This window comes from Anolis sagrei, chromosome 3 (assembly GCF_037176765.1).
Source record: "Anolis sagrei isolate rAnoSag1 chromosome 3, rAnoSag1.mat, whole genome shotgun sequence".
NCBI lineage: Eukaryota > Metazoa > Chordata > Lepidosauria > Squamata > Dactyloidae > Anolis > Anolis sagrei.
The window spans coordinates 51,579,163-51,596,840 of record NC_090023.1 but is presented as its reverse complement, the minus strand read 5'-3'; the positions used below and the strand labels follow the sequence as shown (position 1 = coordinate 51,596,840).

Here is a 17,678-nt window from a genome sequence, read left to right as displayed (position 1 = left end):
GTTGTCTGTTGTGTGTCATAATTTATGAAGTGCCAAAAGAGACTGAAATATGTTCACCTTTCTCACACATCAAATAGGGAAACAGAAGGGAGCGCAGGATAGTTCCAGACTATTCTCATTTTCATTGATCCATAGCTGCAGGTCAAGGAGCCATGACAAGCAATCATTGCTACCCCAAGTCCCTTACCAAGCAAGGCTGCTTCATTGTCCCCTTTAGTATTAAAGGATGAGTGGTTCTTAAAATACAGGGTTTCAAAACGCCATAGGAGGAGCTATAAAAAGTCATAGCTCTACTTAAAATCAATTTGGGTTTGGATCTCCCCTCCCTCTCTACACTGAATTTATCTCTAGAGCTGGCTTGCACACAACTTGTGGCCCTCCAGATGATTTGGACTTCAGCTCCCAGAATCCCTGGCAATTGCACAGGCTGACTAAGGGTTCTGGGAGTTAGAGGCCCAAACATCTGGAGGACCACAGGTTCTGCAGGCCTGCTCTACAGCAAGGTTGGGGAACTTTTGGCCATCCAGATACTCCTGAGCTTGTATGAGGAATAGCAGGAGCTGCACTTGAACACTGCATGGACACCCACACTTGTACTTTATATTAAAGCAGATAAACTATAAAGGCAACTGAAAACTATAGTTGTTGGGATGGATAAATCTTTAATATACATTCTAAGTATGCGTTTTGGCTACAACAAAAAAAGTCCTGAAGTGTATTAGTAATCTGAATAAGAGGAAAACCTTTGTATGGGCATTTGGAGCTAAGTTCCTAGTATGATTCATTCACTCTTCTGCACAAAAAAAATCCACTCGAACCACTAAAATAAAATAAATGGCTGAAAGGAACCGGCAAAACCAGTTTTCTCCTGAAAACCCTGTGAAATTAATGGGTTATCATGTCAACAGGTGATTAAAAACATATATACAGTATGGATGTTTATAAAACCACAGCTTGTTATAAAACCACAGCTTGGTTTTATAACATACTAGTATGTGTTTGTTCTACACTTTTTTGTTGGAAGAGCAAAAATGCAGGACACCGATACCCAGGATTGTGAAAAATATGAACAAAGCCACTACAGCAAAAGGTTCCCTCTGCTATTTAAGATACAGCAGGACAAAGCCATAGTAGAGGCACCAATTTGAATTTCACTTATACAGATGAGGAAATACCCCTTGTGATTAATGAAAGGAGTGACTAACATAATGGGGTACTGCTTAAAGCTGTTGTTCAGTTACATCTTAACTCCTTTTTGAAAGGCCCTGTTACATAGCAAGGTTAATAATGGGTACTTTTAGCCTTAAAAGCCAGTAATGTCTCGCTTCAAGAGGTACAAATGGAATTATTAGTTCCATCAAGAGTAGTAGACATGCTAGATCAGTTGTGGGATGGTAGGTCAGCAGTTACCCAAGCCCCACTGACTATATGCTTACCGTAGCTGGAACTGACCATTACATTTAGACCAAGAAGATTAGCTCAATAGAAGCCAAACAATTTCCCAGATCCAAAACATGACTCCTTTTCATAACTTGGTTAATCTTCGATTGCATAGGTACCGCTGTTGACAAAACTGGTCAGGCACTACACTTTACTGTGCTAAATGTGTTTTTTTTAGATGACCTAGATCTTTTTTTAACTCTGAAAGGCTGTAACAGGAAATGTCTTTCTGTTACAAATAACTGATATATCTTAACCATGATCGAGTTGTGATACTGACAACTTAATTCAGTAGCTTGAATCCATCAGCACCTGTACAATTTCTTCCTCCCAGCTGCTGCACTATATTGACTTGAATGCTAAGAGATGGTTTCTTAGCCCAGTTATTTTGGTCTACCACTCTGCAAATTAAATTCCTTTTATCTTTAAGCAAATATAGAATTTACAAAGGAAAACCCTGTTTAGGAAATACAACTTTTTACTTGAATTTCTGTTCAGCACACTTGATTCAACTAAATTGGATTAGTAGGATCGGACTGCAGTCAGTTTACTTACATTCATAAGAATAACCGCAATATATTGGCTGTGGCATATTTTTTTAAAGACACTTTATTATATTTGTTTAATTTAATTACTGTGTTTGTTTAATTGAAAGCTTTATTTTTAATGTAGAGAGACTGCTTTCTAAGTGTATAGAAAAACATGCACTACTTATTTTAGTAAAAATCCACATCAGACAACGGAACAAGATCAAAACTAGGTCCCTTGGGAAGATGTTTACAACTGAGATGTTAAGAGATGAGCTAGAATTTCTACTGCTGCTTCTCCAGTGCCTTGGCTTTTAGCTCTTGGTTATACCTGTCAGAAAGAAAGATGATAAATCATTATCAGTCAATGATTTCAATGGGTTAAAATCTTCATCCCCCCATCTCCAAAAAACACAACAGATATGCAAGTTTGAATTAAAACAGAAATTTGGGAACATCTTTCCTTTGCTTCAGCATTTAGGAATTCTACATAAAAATGTCCCCCCCGGTGGTGCAGCAGGTTTAACCGCTGAGCTGCTGAACTTGCTGCCAAAAAGGTTAGCAGTTCGAATCCAGAGAGCAGGGTGAGCTCCTGCTGTTAGCCCCAGCTTCTGCCAATCTAGCAGTTCAAAAACATGCAAATGTGAGTAGATCAATAGGTACCGCTTCTGCAGGAAGGTAACTGCGCTCCATGCAGTCATGCTGGCCACATGACCTTGGAGGTGTCTACGGACAATGCCAGCTCTTCAGCTTAGAAATTGAGATGAGCACCACTCCCCAGAGTCGGACATGACTAGACTTAATGTCAGGAGAAACCTTTACCTTTTATTTTTACATAAAAACAAAGATTGTGATGGTTAATCTTTGGAGAAAGTCAGCGAGTCACTGATTTTCAATGTTATGACAGTACAATCCAAGTACTGGTGGGGGTGTGGAGGGATGGGTGTGCAGGGGATGGCATATAATTTCATTGAGCAATAGCACAATGACAAATAAAGCTATCTTATTCTATTATATGAAATAGAATTCTGCTCAGGTCCAAATTAACCAAATGTCTGCTGTATTAATGTTATCAAGAAGCAGAGAGAAACAACATAAAGCAGACTTCTTCACACCAGAAGTGACTTGCAGCTTCTCATGTCACTCCTGACACAAAAAAATAAGTCTTCCCAAGATGTTGAGCCTTTAAAGATCTAGGACATTTTATTAAGGTACATATGAAGGTTTACCAGCTGAGAAACCTAAATTTAAAACAAAAATTAAAGCTATATTTGGTCATTTTTTTACGATGTTAATTACTCATATGTGAAAGATGCAACAAAGGAATTTGTGCAAATTTTCTATCATCATGAGAGCACCAATTCCTATCTTCATGTTCCTAGCCAGAAGTCCACCAAATTAGTCTCTTGCAGAAACAATCGAATCTCATAATTCCAGGCCACTTTTCCACACGACTGGCTACAGGAAAGTGATGGATGCCTTGATTCCTTATATCTTGAGATACTGCTGATAAAGGAGGAAGGAAGCAGCAGGGATGTTTACCACAAAGAACATTACTGAATCAGAGACAGCCAGAACAGACTCCAAAGCTTGTGTTTCCCACTGCACAAGTACAGTTTTGATAGAGCTGCCATTTTACGGTAAGGCTTAAAGACAACCAAATATCAAAGCTAGGACTGTGGTCCTAGTAATCCAATAAAAAGAAGTTGCCAAAATCTTCCTTTGAGGTAATAATTGAATACTCAATTATCTTTCTCACCATCTTTTCAATGTAATAAAAAGTATCTTCTGAAATTGATCCAGGCAGTATTAAAACCAACTAGTTATATCAAGAAAATCCGGCAACCCTAAAGTGGAGGCAGGGGCTCAACCTGAGGAACAGATCCTGGAATAAACCACAGCTCAAGCCTTCCTATCCGCTTGTAATACCTACCTCCATATACGGTAGAGTTGAGAACCACCAGCGCAGCCAACAAAGAAGTTAACAGTAAACAGACCCCAGTTTTTAGGAATAATAACTAGAGAATATCTTGACCAGATAAGGCCTGTTGGATGATAAAGAAAGAAACATGGTTAACACTTAAAGGACTTAGACCGATTGTGTCAGATTTTCATACGAGAAGTTGTATGTTGTATCTAGATGTGTTCAATTGCATTCATGTGCATATGCAATTGCATTTGAGTTAATGCTTTTAGGTACAGGCTGTTCCTGGATTATGAATAAGATAGGTTCTGTAGGTTTGTTCTTAAGATGTATTTGTAAATTGGAATAGGTACATGTTTTAAATACAACTTCAGCCATATATATATATATATATATATATATATATATATATATATTGGATAACATAGGGAAGGGTTAACATTTGCTTTGTTGTCTGTGCCTCTGTTTAGAAGATCTCACCTCACTTTTTGTCTCTGTGATAATTGCATTTTCAAAAAATTGGCTTATTTTGGATACAAGAATTGGTGATAAAGCCTCAGTGGAGACACCTTTTCCCATGATAACTCTTTCAAAAGTAAAGTTTCTAAAACATTCCTACTATCCTATACCTAAATGTTCTCCCACTTTCCTTGTAAACCTTTCTCTTTTAGGTATATGTAAAACTTAATAAAATTATTGGAAAAAAAGTAAAACAAGCCCTAGTAAAATCTCTGAGGCATGTCTCCACAAGTGCTGTATAATGGACTTGGGAATGCAGGCAAGGCTTTCCTATTGTTCAAATAGGGTCTAGGAAAATGCCATGTTATTGAAGAGTTTTATAATGAAGAAGCTTTCTTCATACTGCAACTAGTAGACGGTCAAACAGAAGGGAACCAATGATTGAAAGAGACTAACATCTGCAGGCAGAAATCTGGGCCATTATTTGCTGAACTGTTTGGGAATGCTACAACAATACATCAAGCCACACTTCAACAAAATGCAGTTTTGCATGTACTATGCACTATGTCCAAAATTGTTTTGTTTTTATTTTGTAATTCATCCTCATTCAAACTTTTTATATAATTAGTGTATAGTTCTTAGAGTAATGTCTCACCAGTTGAAACAGAACCATTTCAAAAGGTCCTCTCAGAGGCAGAAAAGGTAGTGCTTACAGTACTTAAGTTTCTTTATTTATTTTATTTAAAACATTTATATTCCGCCCTTCTCACCCCGAAGGGGGCTCAGGGCGGAGCACAACATATACAAGGCAAACATTCAATGCCAGGACACAAATTCACATACAATACATAAATATTTTAAAAAGTTCTCAACACTGTATGTTTATAACGGCAATTGCATGGTTTCTAGAAAATGTTTCCAAATTCAGTTCTGTCTTTTAGTTCTGATTTTACTGTTTCCACAAAAGCTGATAATGTAGAAAATGAGAAAATACATACCTGTAGCCATTAAGACTGCAGATTGTGATGTGCTGAGTTTTTCTGCTGGCCTGGTCATATCAGCCATCCCAGCACATACCAAACCCTATAGAAGGGGGAAAGCAGAACACTTTAGTATTTTGTACAGTTTAAATTGGATATATGAAAAAGAGGTTGTCAATTATGTCAGTATTTCAAGCTTCAAGGTGGCTTGTAAGACAGACTTGTGTCTAACAAGAGGCAATACAATTAGCTTCTTAAAGCACAGTGAGAGCTGTAACAGTGGTATCACCTGTCTCATCATCGACTACTATGCCAATTCATGTACACTGTACTTGTAGACTTTTTCAAACCTGTTCTAGGGTTTTAAAAAGCATCCACTTGACACTTTCACATTTAAATAATTGCAGCATCTGGATGCCTCTAGAAGCCTGATGTTCCTTTTCTTTTAAATGAGGGGTCAGTATATAAAAATTTAGAGGGACACGGGCAATCTGAAGACCACATGATAAAAATACCATGATTATACATTACCATTAAAAGAAATGAGAGGTAACACTCATTTCCGATACCAATGTAACTTCAGAGGTGGCTAGATGCATTCTCTTGGACCATTAAGCAGGCCTGCTGCCCAGCTTATTATTTAAAATAGCCAACTCCAGTATTTGAAGCACAGATGCAAAGAAATGGAGATAAGACATGCAATGTGAAAATCAAACTATTCGTCTCTCAATTAAAATGGTCACTACAGGAGACTGACTAGAAAGAGGTGTTCTTAAATAACATTTGCCCTTGGGTTGTAATCATGTTTAGTAGAAGGTATTATTAATAGAGATACAGCAGGCCCTTGGTTTCCCCTGGGTTTTGGTTCCAGGATTTGACATGGATACTAAAATCCGTGGATGTTCAAAGTCTCATACAACGGTGTAATAAAATGGAGTCCCTTATATAAAATGGCAAACCACTCAAATGAATGCCAGAAAGAGTCTGAAGAACTGTGAAAGTTACACAACAGCATATGCCTTCACATCAGCATAGTACTCAAGCATGGAAAAACCAAGGTTTCTTTTTAGGATTACCCCCCTGAATATTTTAAAGCCGTGTTTCATTGAACCTGTGGATGGATAGGGAGAGTTCAATGAGCTGACTTTCGTAAGCTGTCACTTTCAAAACTTGGCTAAATAAATGGTTACATCTTGCATTACAAGTAACTGTATCTATATGAGACTATAGAATTCAAACAATACACTAAATCAAATATTTTAGTTACTTCATAGAGGGCAAATTTATTGTTGGTTTACATGAACTTTTAGAGTCACAAACATTACATGCAAAAGTAAACTTACCCATTTCATAATTGGTGCCCAGAAAAACACTGTTTTGGGACCTGTAAAAGATTATTTCAGTTAGATCATGAAGCTACTTAACTAACCAGAATTACACACAATAAATCTGCCAGGCAGATAAGTGTAGACTACTTTGGCTGAAATCCAACCACTAATCCTAACTAGCAAAAACCCGTTAAAACAATTGGATTTATATAAGTGTTAATTTATATTCAGTAATTTATTCAAGAAGTTTATTCTAGTTGGGAGTAGCAATTTGATTTAGGCATCTATGTGCGGTCTGCAACAACTTCACGGAATTATGCAAGTTATCTAAACAGAAAGCTGCCTTGATAAAGAAACCAGATATAAGTTGTTAAAAACCACAATAAAAGTGAACAGAATATTAGAGATCATGACTATACTTCCCTACTTATGAAATACAGCAAAAAAAATAAGTTCATTGAAGGAGAACACTTTTTCCAAATTAGGAGGAGAAAACAATTATTCTACCCAGGACGCATAATTGTTATCTGGTATCAACATATTGCTGCATTTGTCCTAAGATAAATGTATGGGAAAATAGTATGGAATAAGGCTAGGAGTGCCTTGGCTCTCCATTATTGGTGAGGCATTATGATTGTGCCTTCTACCTCCATGGGGAGAAACTCATTGTGGCCTTCAGGCTTCAACAGCTACCAAGAATATACAACTCAGAATTCTATCAGACAAAATTTCATCTGTCTCTATCTTATGGTATGCCATAAGGTCAGAAGAGTGACAAGGGTTTTTGAGCTAATTCCCTATGACCACAGGCTGGACCAGAAAGCACACTGAGGAGCACTCAAAGAGAGAAATGAGTTTTGACAGCATTAATACACCTCCAAACCATCTTAACTGCCAAAACATCTTAACAAAATAGAGACCTGCGACTTTGACATCCTTATTTTCAGGTGTTTTGGGGATTTTAGAGGCCAAACCAGCAGTCTTTAATTTACACTCAAATCAGGGTAAATTCAAGCAGGATTGGCCTCTTTTCTTGTTAGGTCTTTGTGCAGTCAGGTCAAAGCAGGAGAAGTTTAAGACCATCAGGATCACTCACAACGTCTGGGGGAGCAGGCAAGCCAGATTGCCCCTCCGGGATACAGATGAGCTTTCCCCAAAGCTCTTTGTAATATGAAAGCTATTCGGGAGGGTGGGAACCCGAGTCCTGTTGTGGCTCTTCAAGTTGCGAGCCAAACCAGTGGTGCAGAACTTCGCACTGGTTTCCTCTCATTTCCCCTGGGGCAAGCCCTTATAGTATTTGGAAAATTCTGGGCACTTATTATCCCTCTGATTTTGCCACGGTCAGTGGTAGTCTTCCCCTTCAGAGGTAAACCTAACACACCTTATCTGACAGATTCTTCCTCCTACTTCCTTACTCCTCCATAGCTACAGCACTGGCTTTTAGAGCTGGGTTGACCCACCCTTTGCTGGGTTTCTAATGTTTGCTTGGTACTAAGTGATTGATCATCTGCACTGCTCCTTGACTTCCTTTGGTGAATGGTTGTTACTACTGACAATTTCTCCAGTCTGTGAGAAACAACAGAAAAGAGAGGAGCATGGCAGTCCCTGTCACCTTCTCACAGTCAGCAACAAGGGATGTTGGGTAAACTATTCCTTCCTCTTCCTGCAACCCCCTCACATTTTGGAGCGCATGGAAACTGCACTTGGAGAGGACAGATGCCATTCCAATGACAGTGGAGAGAACTCAAAATTTTGGCCTCTGGTGCTTGTAATCTAGACTTGCTACACAGGAAGTTTTGCAGTCATGTGATGCTCTATAATTCATTATGTGAAATAATGACGATACTTTTCAAAGTACTTCACATGAAAACTGAGAGAAAGCTTTCCTTTCAGGAGCTGAACATGTTCATATACTGTAGTAGTTGTCATCCTTTCATTTTCTTTTGAAAACACCTGGAAAATAGCCATAAATGATTCCAGATTCAGATAAAATAAGTGATATTTCAAATGTGTATAGGTATACATAAGAGATGCAGGGCACAATATTGCTCACTATTGTCTCTAGAATTTTATTTAATTCATATCTCTACCCGTTTCCTCAATATAAGACCCAAGGTTGTCCAACTAAACAATGACAGAACAATTTATAGTACCAAAGTTCAAAACAAATATCAAATCCTATTAAAATAATATGAAATTAATTTTAAAAGCATTTTCAGTGGTTACCCGTTTCCAGAAATCAATTCCAAAGGTCAAACAGTACTTTGTAATACAGGGTTAGTCAAAATGAATAGGCCAATAAGAAAATTAATTGTACCCGAATGTATGTTTACTGTAACCAAACCACAGCTACGTAGCGACAGATAAACTATCAAAGTTTTTTTTGAGCAACACACATGTACGTTAATGCCGCTAGGCGTCGCTAGGAGTCGCTGTTTTCAAAATGGCGGAATCAGGCAAAGAGAAGGCGTTTTGTGTGATGACATTTGCTAAAACAATGTCAGTAATTACGGTCCAGGGAGAATTTCGAGCCAAGTATGGCAAGGAACCACCTCATCGACATTCCATTGCGAGGTGGGTAAAGCAATTTGAGGAGACGGGCTGCTTATGCAAGAGTAAAACCACAGGACGACCGCGTGTCTCCGAAGACACAGTGGAATCCATTCGTGCATCCTTTCAACGAAGTCCCCAGAAGTCGACAAATCGTGTTTCCATGGAATTGAACGTTCCGCAAAAAACTGTGTGGCGCGTGTTACGCAAACGTTTGCAGTTCAAGCCGTATAAATTGCAAATGGTGCAGGCTTTGAAAAAAGGTGACTATTCGAAACGACACGATTTTTGCGAATCAATGCAGCGAAGACTAGAGGAGGAAGGCTTTGCCAACAGACTGGTCTTCAGTGACGAGGCAACGTTTCACCTGTGCGGGAAGGTCAATAGGCATAATCTCCGCTTTTGGGGATCTGAAAATCCTCATGCCGTATTGGAACATGTAAGGGATTCGCCGAAGGTAAACATTTTCTGTGCCATAACCAACCGTCACGTGTTTGGCCCATTCTTTTTCGCGGAGAAAACCGTAACAGGCATAGTGTACGCTGACATGTTGTCTGAATGGTTGATGCCACAGTTAGAAGAGAAAGTGCCCGATTTCGTATTCCAACAGGACGGTGCCCCTCCGCATTGGCACAACAGTGTACGCGAGTACCTCAACGAACACCTTCCCAGACGTTGGATTGGCCGTGCTGGAGTGACTGATCTTCCATTCCTCCTGTGGCCCCCCAGGTCCCCCGACCTCACACCATGCGACTTTTCTCTCTGGGGGTATGTGAAAGACACTGTGTTCCGACCTCCATTACCGCTGACCTTGGGCGACTTAAAACAGCGCATATGTGCTGCATTCGATGCCATTACGTCGGATGTGCTGCAACGGATGTGGAATGAACTGGACTATCGCTTGGACGTCTGCCGTGTCACACGGGGCGCCCATATCGAACATCTCTGAAGGTGAGACAAAACTTTGATAATTTATCTGTCGATACGTAGCTGTAGTTTGGTTACAATAAACATACATTCGTCTAAAATTAATTTTCTTATTGGCCTATTCATTTTGACTAACCCTGTACAATGGATTTGGAGAACCGATGATAACTATCATCGGTTCTCCAAGGGTTCTACATTTAGTGAATATCTACATATCACATACAAAACACACAGACAAACATGTGTGACCGCTAAATAAAAAAATTCCTAACAAAGGATGTTTGGATATATAATATTTCACAAGTGGCAAATATACCTGTAAAACAGGTACCTTGTTCACAAGTTAGTAAATAAATTGCCAAAGAACATTTGCAACTGCAACTATCAGATTGACCTCATTCTAGAGACAACGTAGTGTGGGAAGAAATCATAAAAGTCCTGTAGAAGCCCAGACATCTGATGCATATTGGGAAAGGAACAAAGATTTGCTTTAACTATTTTAATCCATGAACATTAATAACTTATCTGTAATGTATTGTCCCTCTCATTTCAGATTTAACAGTTGTTATGAATTTAGCTAATAAAATAATTATAGACAGGAATCTACGTCAAGACCTGTAGTTATAAAGATTCTACAACACTCTAAAGAGAATTGTTTTCAAAACAGAAATACAGTAGGCTCTTGCTATCCACTGGGGTAGTGGAATCTGTAGATGCAGAATCAATGCAGCTGTGCACATTAGATATATTAGAGAAGTGGCCCTCAACCTGTAGGTCCCCAGATGTTTTGGCCTTCAACTTCTAGAAATCCTAACAGCTGGTAAACTCGCTGCGATTTCTGGGAGTTGTAGGTCAAAACACCTGGGAACCCACAGACTGAGAACTAGTCTATTAGATTGTTCAAAAGCCAAAACAGGCTCCTCATCAAGAGGAACCGTATTGTACATGTGTCAAATGTGAGACCAAATCCAGCCCACCACCTCATTTTATGTGGCCCATGAAGCTTTCACTGCTAGGGCAACATAATAACATTTATACAATCTTATATTTACAAATGGCTCTTTGAAGACAACCATAAGGCTGATGGGGGCCTTGGTGAAAATGAGTTTGACGTTCCTGCGCTAGTGCATTTGCTACTTCTTCTAAGTATTACAACTCTGATCATACGCTCTCTTAATTAAGTTCAATAAAGATAATATTTCATGCCGTTCATGCATATGCCTATGTTAAACTAAAGCTAAATACTTTGATACTGACTGTTCCACCTAAATACTTTGGTTTGTCAAAACTACATCAAACTAGTTATAACTTAAGTATTTTTCACTTGCCTGGAAGAAAAGAAAAAAAATCAGGAGCTTCATGGGGAAAGTGGAGTATGTCCCCAGTACTGACCTCAGAGGCCTTTCAGCATTATAAAACTCACAGTATGACTCCTGGTTTGTCTTGAGTGAATACCATGATAGTGCACACTGATCAGTGTAAACCATGTGGCTTTGTTCTGTGGCTGGTTTAATGTGCCATCTGGCAATGCAAAGTTCCCTTCTTGGTTTTGCTTCTTCTTAACAAGTCAGAGAAAGAAACAAAGAATAAATTGAGCTCTTACAGCAAGCTGCTGAAAAGCCAGAGCTCCTATAAATCCCATCCTCGTCATGTCATGTGAATAATATATACCCAATGGGTGAAAAAGAGAGTGCAGTAAGAAGAAATTGAGGGAAATTATATGCTAAGCACATGCTCAGGAACTTGCTCTCAATTCCACTTCTAGAGCCAGCATAATCCTTTCATACACAAATCTATTCCTATTATCTGCCCCTGCATGAAGCTTTCTTTATTTCAGCAGCAGAATTTAGGATGGAAATAAAAGTTTCTGTTGTCACCATGGTGAAAGCCACGCTGAAGTACAAATCAGCCAGAGATTTACCAGGAGATTATGGTCTACCACTTGGTGCATATAAATGTACATGCTCCTTTCAACAATTAAGATATTACTCCCCATACTGTATTAAAATGTTTCTCAAATATACTTCTTGCATATTTAATACAAGAAGTAGATTTATCTGTTACCATACGTCCCCTGCCACGCGTTGCTGTGGCCCAGTCTGTGTATATGTGTCCTCTGTGTGTGTATATTTGTGTTTATATATACACAAATATATAAACACATATATTTGTGTATATATGTGGTTTTTGTGCATGCATTGTAATGTATTTTTTGTCTTCCACTGTGTTTTTATGAGTGATGGTCACTCATTGGCCTGAGAGGTGTATTGTGTCCAAATTTGGTGTCAATTCACCCAGTGGTTTTTGAGTTATGTTAATCCCACAAATGAACATTACATTTTTATTTATATAGATTCATGATGCCTTTCAAAAATTCTAAAAAGCCTTCTACACAGAGCTCCACAAAGAACAAATAGAAAACACCAAGTCATGTCCTTCTGCTGTGAACACTAAACTTTCCCCTCATGACAAATATCATAAATAAAAGAGCTGCCAACTCTTCAGATCTTACATAGCTTGAGAAACTATGGAGAAACTATGGAGAGAAACTATTAGAATAACCATTTTAAGTTGTTAATTACAGTTAGTGATTAACAAGCTAGAAGTAAAGGGATTTGTCTCAGATATTGCAGTTTGTGTTCTAGGGCAAATGCCACTTATCAAATTAGGCCATCAAAATGACCTGTATGAAGGGCAGAACTTGTGTGTATCATGACATAAAAATATACAATTATTGGGCAATCCAACAAAGAGAAGATCTAAAACCTTCCTCCACAGACTAGTTTACACTTGCCACCAAGCCTTAGAACACTATTTTGTAGAACTGACTTTTTCAGTTATATGAACAGGAAACCATTAATGCATGAAAGATTTGTATGGAAAAATGATAACTCGAGAGACAGAAATTTGAAGAAAGTTTGGCTTCTTCTCAATGCCACTCCTTAGCTGCCTGCCTAATCTTATTTCACAGTCTTCATAATAATATGCCTGAGTGCATATACATATTTCACAAATGTGTTTCACATATATGTCAATGATCCTCAGAAAGTTTGGTGAATTTAGGATTAAACTCATAGAAAACATGAGAGTCTCAAACAAATCGAACAGCTACTCTAAGGCTATCTATAGTTTGTAACTAGACTCAGAAGGGATATTCTCTGATCGAATGAAGCACTACACCACAATAAAGTCCCGAGACATCAGGCTTTTGGGTTTTAATTTATCATCTACACTGTTCCATGGAACTTCTCTCCAGCCCAAAAGAATAACATTGTGTTAACATTTGTGTAATAAACCTCTTAATAAAAGCAAGATTCTTCAAAACAACAGAAGACAACTACAGGTTATCATGGTCTGAAAGTCTGAATTCTTCTTTTAATATAGCCGAGGTCAAAAAGTTCAAAAGTCTGCATACTGTAGAGATATGAAAACTAGGAAAGCAAGTTTCAGATAAAAGAAGATAGATAACAAGCAGTTAGTTTGAGAATGGATTATAGTTAAATACTAAAGATTAGTTAGTGTTTTCCCTTTTCTGCAGTGAGTAAATCCAAAGGGATACTATAGTCAATATATGCAGTAAGAGCATGAAGAGATCCATGGTGGTATGATAGCACCTTTCCTTCTTTTATTCTCAGTAGCATGTATTCTGTTTAGTAACCAACAATAGCCTTACCTTCTATCAGTTTCTCATTATTTGCTTTTAAAGCTATCCAGGTTGTTGCCTATCACTGGATCTTGTAATAGTGAAATTGCCTTGTTTACTATATATTGTATAAAGAAGCAATTATTTTACCTGTCATGTATCTCATACAATTCAGCTTTATTCGATGACCCAGTTATTAGTGTTATGAGAAGCAAAAAAAAAGTCTCCTTATCCAGTTTAATACTTTCCCTACACTATGCATAATTTTAAACACATTTATCCTACTCCTCCCCATTCGCCTTTAAGATGAAAATATTTCACCGGTAGTTGACAGATATTAAGTATCAGAATGATTTCAGAACTGATGAGAGAAAAAACAAAAAAGCACTACAATGAAAGCATGCCCTGTAAAAAACAAAAACATGCACACACGCACACAATACAAATAGCAATTTTATTAGAGACTCCTAATGTCTTCATGATAGGAAGACAAAGAAACTGTTTATTTCATCCAGGTCTTATGATAGAACTACTACTTGGTAAAGTATGTAGGTAACTACCAACATTTGGTGGGCTCTGTGAAAAGGTCTGCAGTGTAGCTTTTCTGGACAGGCGACCTTCCAAATCAATAGTGCACCAAAGCAGCATCCTTTCACACACAAAACCCTAACCCTAAACAAAGCCCCAAAACACATTGACAGAAGAAGAGACACAAAGCTTAGTCTGCAGTGAAGGGTAGACATCTAACATTTTTAAGAGCAGTGTAGAAGGACACGGTTAGAAACATGCCACTTCTCTTTTTCTGCAGGGCTACTTACTGCTTGCAAAGCAATCCTTTTTCTAAATTACTCTCTCCTTTCCCTGAGACACAGAGATAAGAGATTATGTTTTTCCAAAAACCATCTGTGCCAATGGAGAGGCTGAACAGAACTCCAGCTTTTACACACCTTTGACAATTATAATAAAATTACAGGAAGAGAAAAAAGCACAAGAACAATATAACTTCAAGGTCATGTTAATCCAGCTCTCCTGTGTCTCAGTCCATGAAATAAATGACACTTTGAATCACATCCTACCCATTCCCTTCACAAATGTCCCATCTTATGTTCTTGAATTGTATGCATTATTTGTTGTGGAAAGTGTGCCTGTCAACTTATGGTGACTGGCCCACATGAATTTCATAGGATGTTATTAAGGCAAGAAATATTTAAAGGTGGGTTTGCCAGTTCCTTCCCCTAAAATAAAGCCTAGCCCATCCAAGCACTAACCAGGGTTGACCTTGCTTAGCCTCCAGACTGAAACAAAATTTGGTGCTTTGGAGTATTCTCTGTCTGTGGGGTACGTCTAAACCATAGAATGAATGCGGCTTGACACTATATTCACCGGTATGGCTCAAGGCTATAGGATTGAGGGAGTTATAGTTTTACAAGGTCTTTAGCCTTTTCTGCCCAAGAGTGCTGGTGCCTTACTAAAGTACAACCCCCAGGATCCCATAGCATAAAGCCATGACCGTCAAAGTGGTGTAAAACTGCATTAATTCTACAGTATAGATACAGTATATAGGGTTGTATAGTGTTTTAAAATTTATTTAAATATGTGTTTATATTGTTGTGCTATTATGAGATCACTTTCTGTGTATATCATTTATTGTCTCAATTTGCTTGATTGTAAGCCACCCTGAGTCCCTCTGGGGAGATGGTGCGGGGTATAAATAAAGTTTATTATTATTATTATTATTATTATTTATTATTATTATTATCCAATATTTACATCCCATTATTTTGCCTGGTGGTGTGTGTATATACATGTGTATAGGTTTCCCTTGACATTAAGTCTAGTCGTGTTCAACTCTGGGGGGTGGTATTCATCTCCATTCCTAAGCCAAAGAGCTGGCGTTATCCATAAAGGCTCCCAAGGTCATGTGGCCAGCATTATTTATTTATGACATTTCTATGCCGTCCTTCTCACCCCGAAGGGGACTCAGAGCGGCTTACAAAATATATATACATACAATATATTATATTATTAGCATAGTACAATATCAGTATTATATAATACTATATTGCACTATATCATTATATTGCAATATTATTAGTAGTATTTTATTGTATTACATTATAATATTATAAGTGATCACAACAATATGCATTTATTTATTTATTTATTTATTTATGGCATTTGTATGCTGCCCTTCTCACCCCGAAGGGGACTCAGAGCGGCTTACAAGATATATATACATGCATGACCTTCCCACTGAAGTGGTACCTATTGATCTACTCACATTCGCATGTTTTTGAACTGCTAGGTTGGCAGAAGGTGGGGCTAATAGTGGGAGCTCACCCCGCTCCCGGATTTGAACTACGAACCTTTCAGACAACAAGTTCAGCAGCTCAGTGGTTTAACCCGCTGCATCACCGGGGGGGGGGCATACATGTATGTACACACACACACAATTTATATATTTATTTTTATTTACATATCCTGTCTTTCTCCTGGTATGGGGTCAGATGGATGGATCCTCTCCCTCCCTTTCTTCCATAAACTGTAAATCTACGATCTATTAGCATTCTGAATTAATCTTTGCACTACGTATTTTAATAAAAAGCCTTTTTAAGGTGTTGTGTTTTATCCGGGTGTTGTATAACCATTCTGGAACAGTAAGAAGAGGTGGGGAAGAAATAAATAATTATTGACCATCAATATCAGGCTTAAGCGGCTGAGGGGGAAAAGGAAGGGGCCTGAAGCTATTAGGAATGGTGGGAGTTGAAGTCCAAAACACTTGGAGGGCCCAAGCTTGCCCATGCCTGATCAATCTCATGCTTACAAAACATCCCAGGAAGAAGATGCCTGGCCCAAGGTCACACAGAGGAGTGGGGATTGGAAATCCTCCTCCCACACGAGGATCAGGTGAGTAGATCCCCTCACAACCTCACATCGACTCCCTTGCACTATAAACATGGTGTGAGGGAAGGGGTGGCCAAATACAAAGGTCCCAGGACCTTATTGTATAAAAGGAGGGCCCTCTGCCTTCACGTGTGGATACCACCAGAGGCACTCCAAGTGGCCAGATGCTGGTCAAAGGACATTTAATCAACTACCAAACTCACAAATTGTGTATTCTGTCTGTCTGTTTGCTTTGTTCTGTTAGAAATGTAATATAATATGACTGGTCGTCCTGACACGACAAATAAATACCGCCAGAGGCCTCCAGTCTTCACGCGTTTCCGCGCTCACACGATACACTGACCCGGGTCACCTCCAATGAGCCTCGCCTTTCCCTACCTGCTGGGTGATTGTACAGAGGGCGCAGCCGGGGAGGCAGCATGAGCTCAATCCGGTCCAAGAACCGGTGGTAGGAGGCGCGGAGCCCCGCGGTGGCGGCGCCCGCCATCCTGTGTTACTCCGGCGGCGAAGACCCCTGCCACTCGTCCGCGTCCTCCTCGCTCTCCTAACCGAGTGAGCCAAGAGCCAGGTGGTGGGACGATCCCGCTTTCCTTCTCCGTGATTGGCTCGCCGGATAGGACGTGGGCGGGGCTTGGACAGCCGATCCTTATGCTATTGGTTAATGTTCCTTACAAGCTTCTCACCCGGCGTCGATGACAACATCACGGTCCTCTTTTGATGACGACAGAAGGGAGCGGGACGACAGTTGATGACGACACCGGCTATTCTTTTGGAAATAATCAACATGTTTCTCTACGCTTCTTGGCGGCGAAGGACACACACCAAAGCGTTTTTTGAGCAGACATGAGGGAAGTTTTTAAAAACAAAAAAGAAGCTGCTCTTTGAAAGGCGGTTGTTTGTTTTCCCAAAGGAGGTCATGACAGGAAGGGACGACCGCTGCCACCTGACGCCATTTTCTCCCAACTGTCAGAAAGGACGCGGAGGGAAGTCTCGCGA

At 39.2% G+C, this 17,678-nt stretch overlaps 1 protein-coding gene across 1 annotated transcript; it reads right to left on the bottom strand.

Annotated features, from left to right (window-relative positions):
• Nucleotides 1–2,031: 2,031 nt before the first annotated feature.
• Nucleotides 2,032–17,634, bottom strand: MPC2 (mitochondrial pyruvate carrier 2). The gene is made up of 5 exons (XM_060770599.2): nt 17,061–17,634; nt 6,674–6,714; nt 5,349–5,433; nt 3,901–4,012; nt 2,032–2,298 (listed from the first exon to the last, which is right to left on the bottom strand). The coding sequence occupies exons 1-5, from the start codon at nt 17,167–17,169 to the stop codon at nt 2,253–2,255; spliced, it is 393 nt and encodes a 130-aa protein (XP_060626582.1). The 5' UTR covers nt 17,170–17,634; the 3' UTR covers nt 2,032–2,252.
• Nucleotides 17,635–17,678: the final 44 nt, after the last annotated feature.

Bases quoted from the DNA above. Each gene is read 5' to 3' on its own strand.
- MPC2 (XM_060770599.2), bottom strand. From the start codon at position 17,169: ATGGCGGGCGCCGCCACCGCGGGGCTCCGCGCCTCCTACCACCGGTTC. The intron at 6,715-17,060 runs GTAGGGAAAGGC...AATCTTTTACAG, and splicing joins TCTGTACAATCACCCAGCAG to GTCCCAAAACAGTGTTTTTC. The intron at 2,299-3,900 runs GTAGGTATTACA...TCTTTCTGACAG, and splicing joins CAACTCTACCGTATATGGAG to GTATAACCAAGAGCTAAAAG.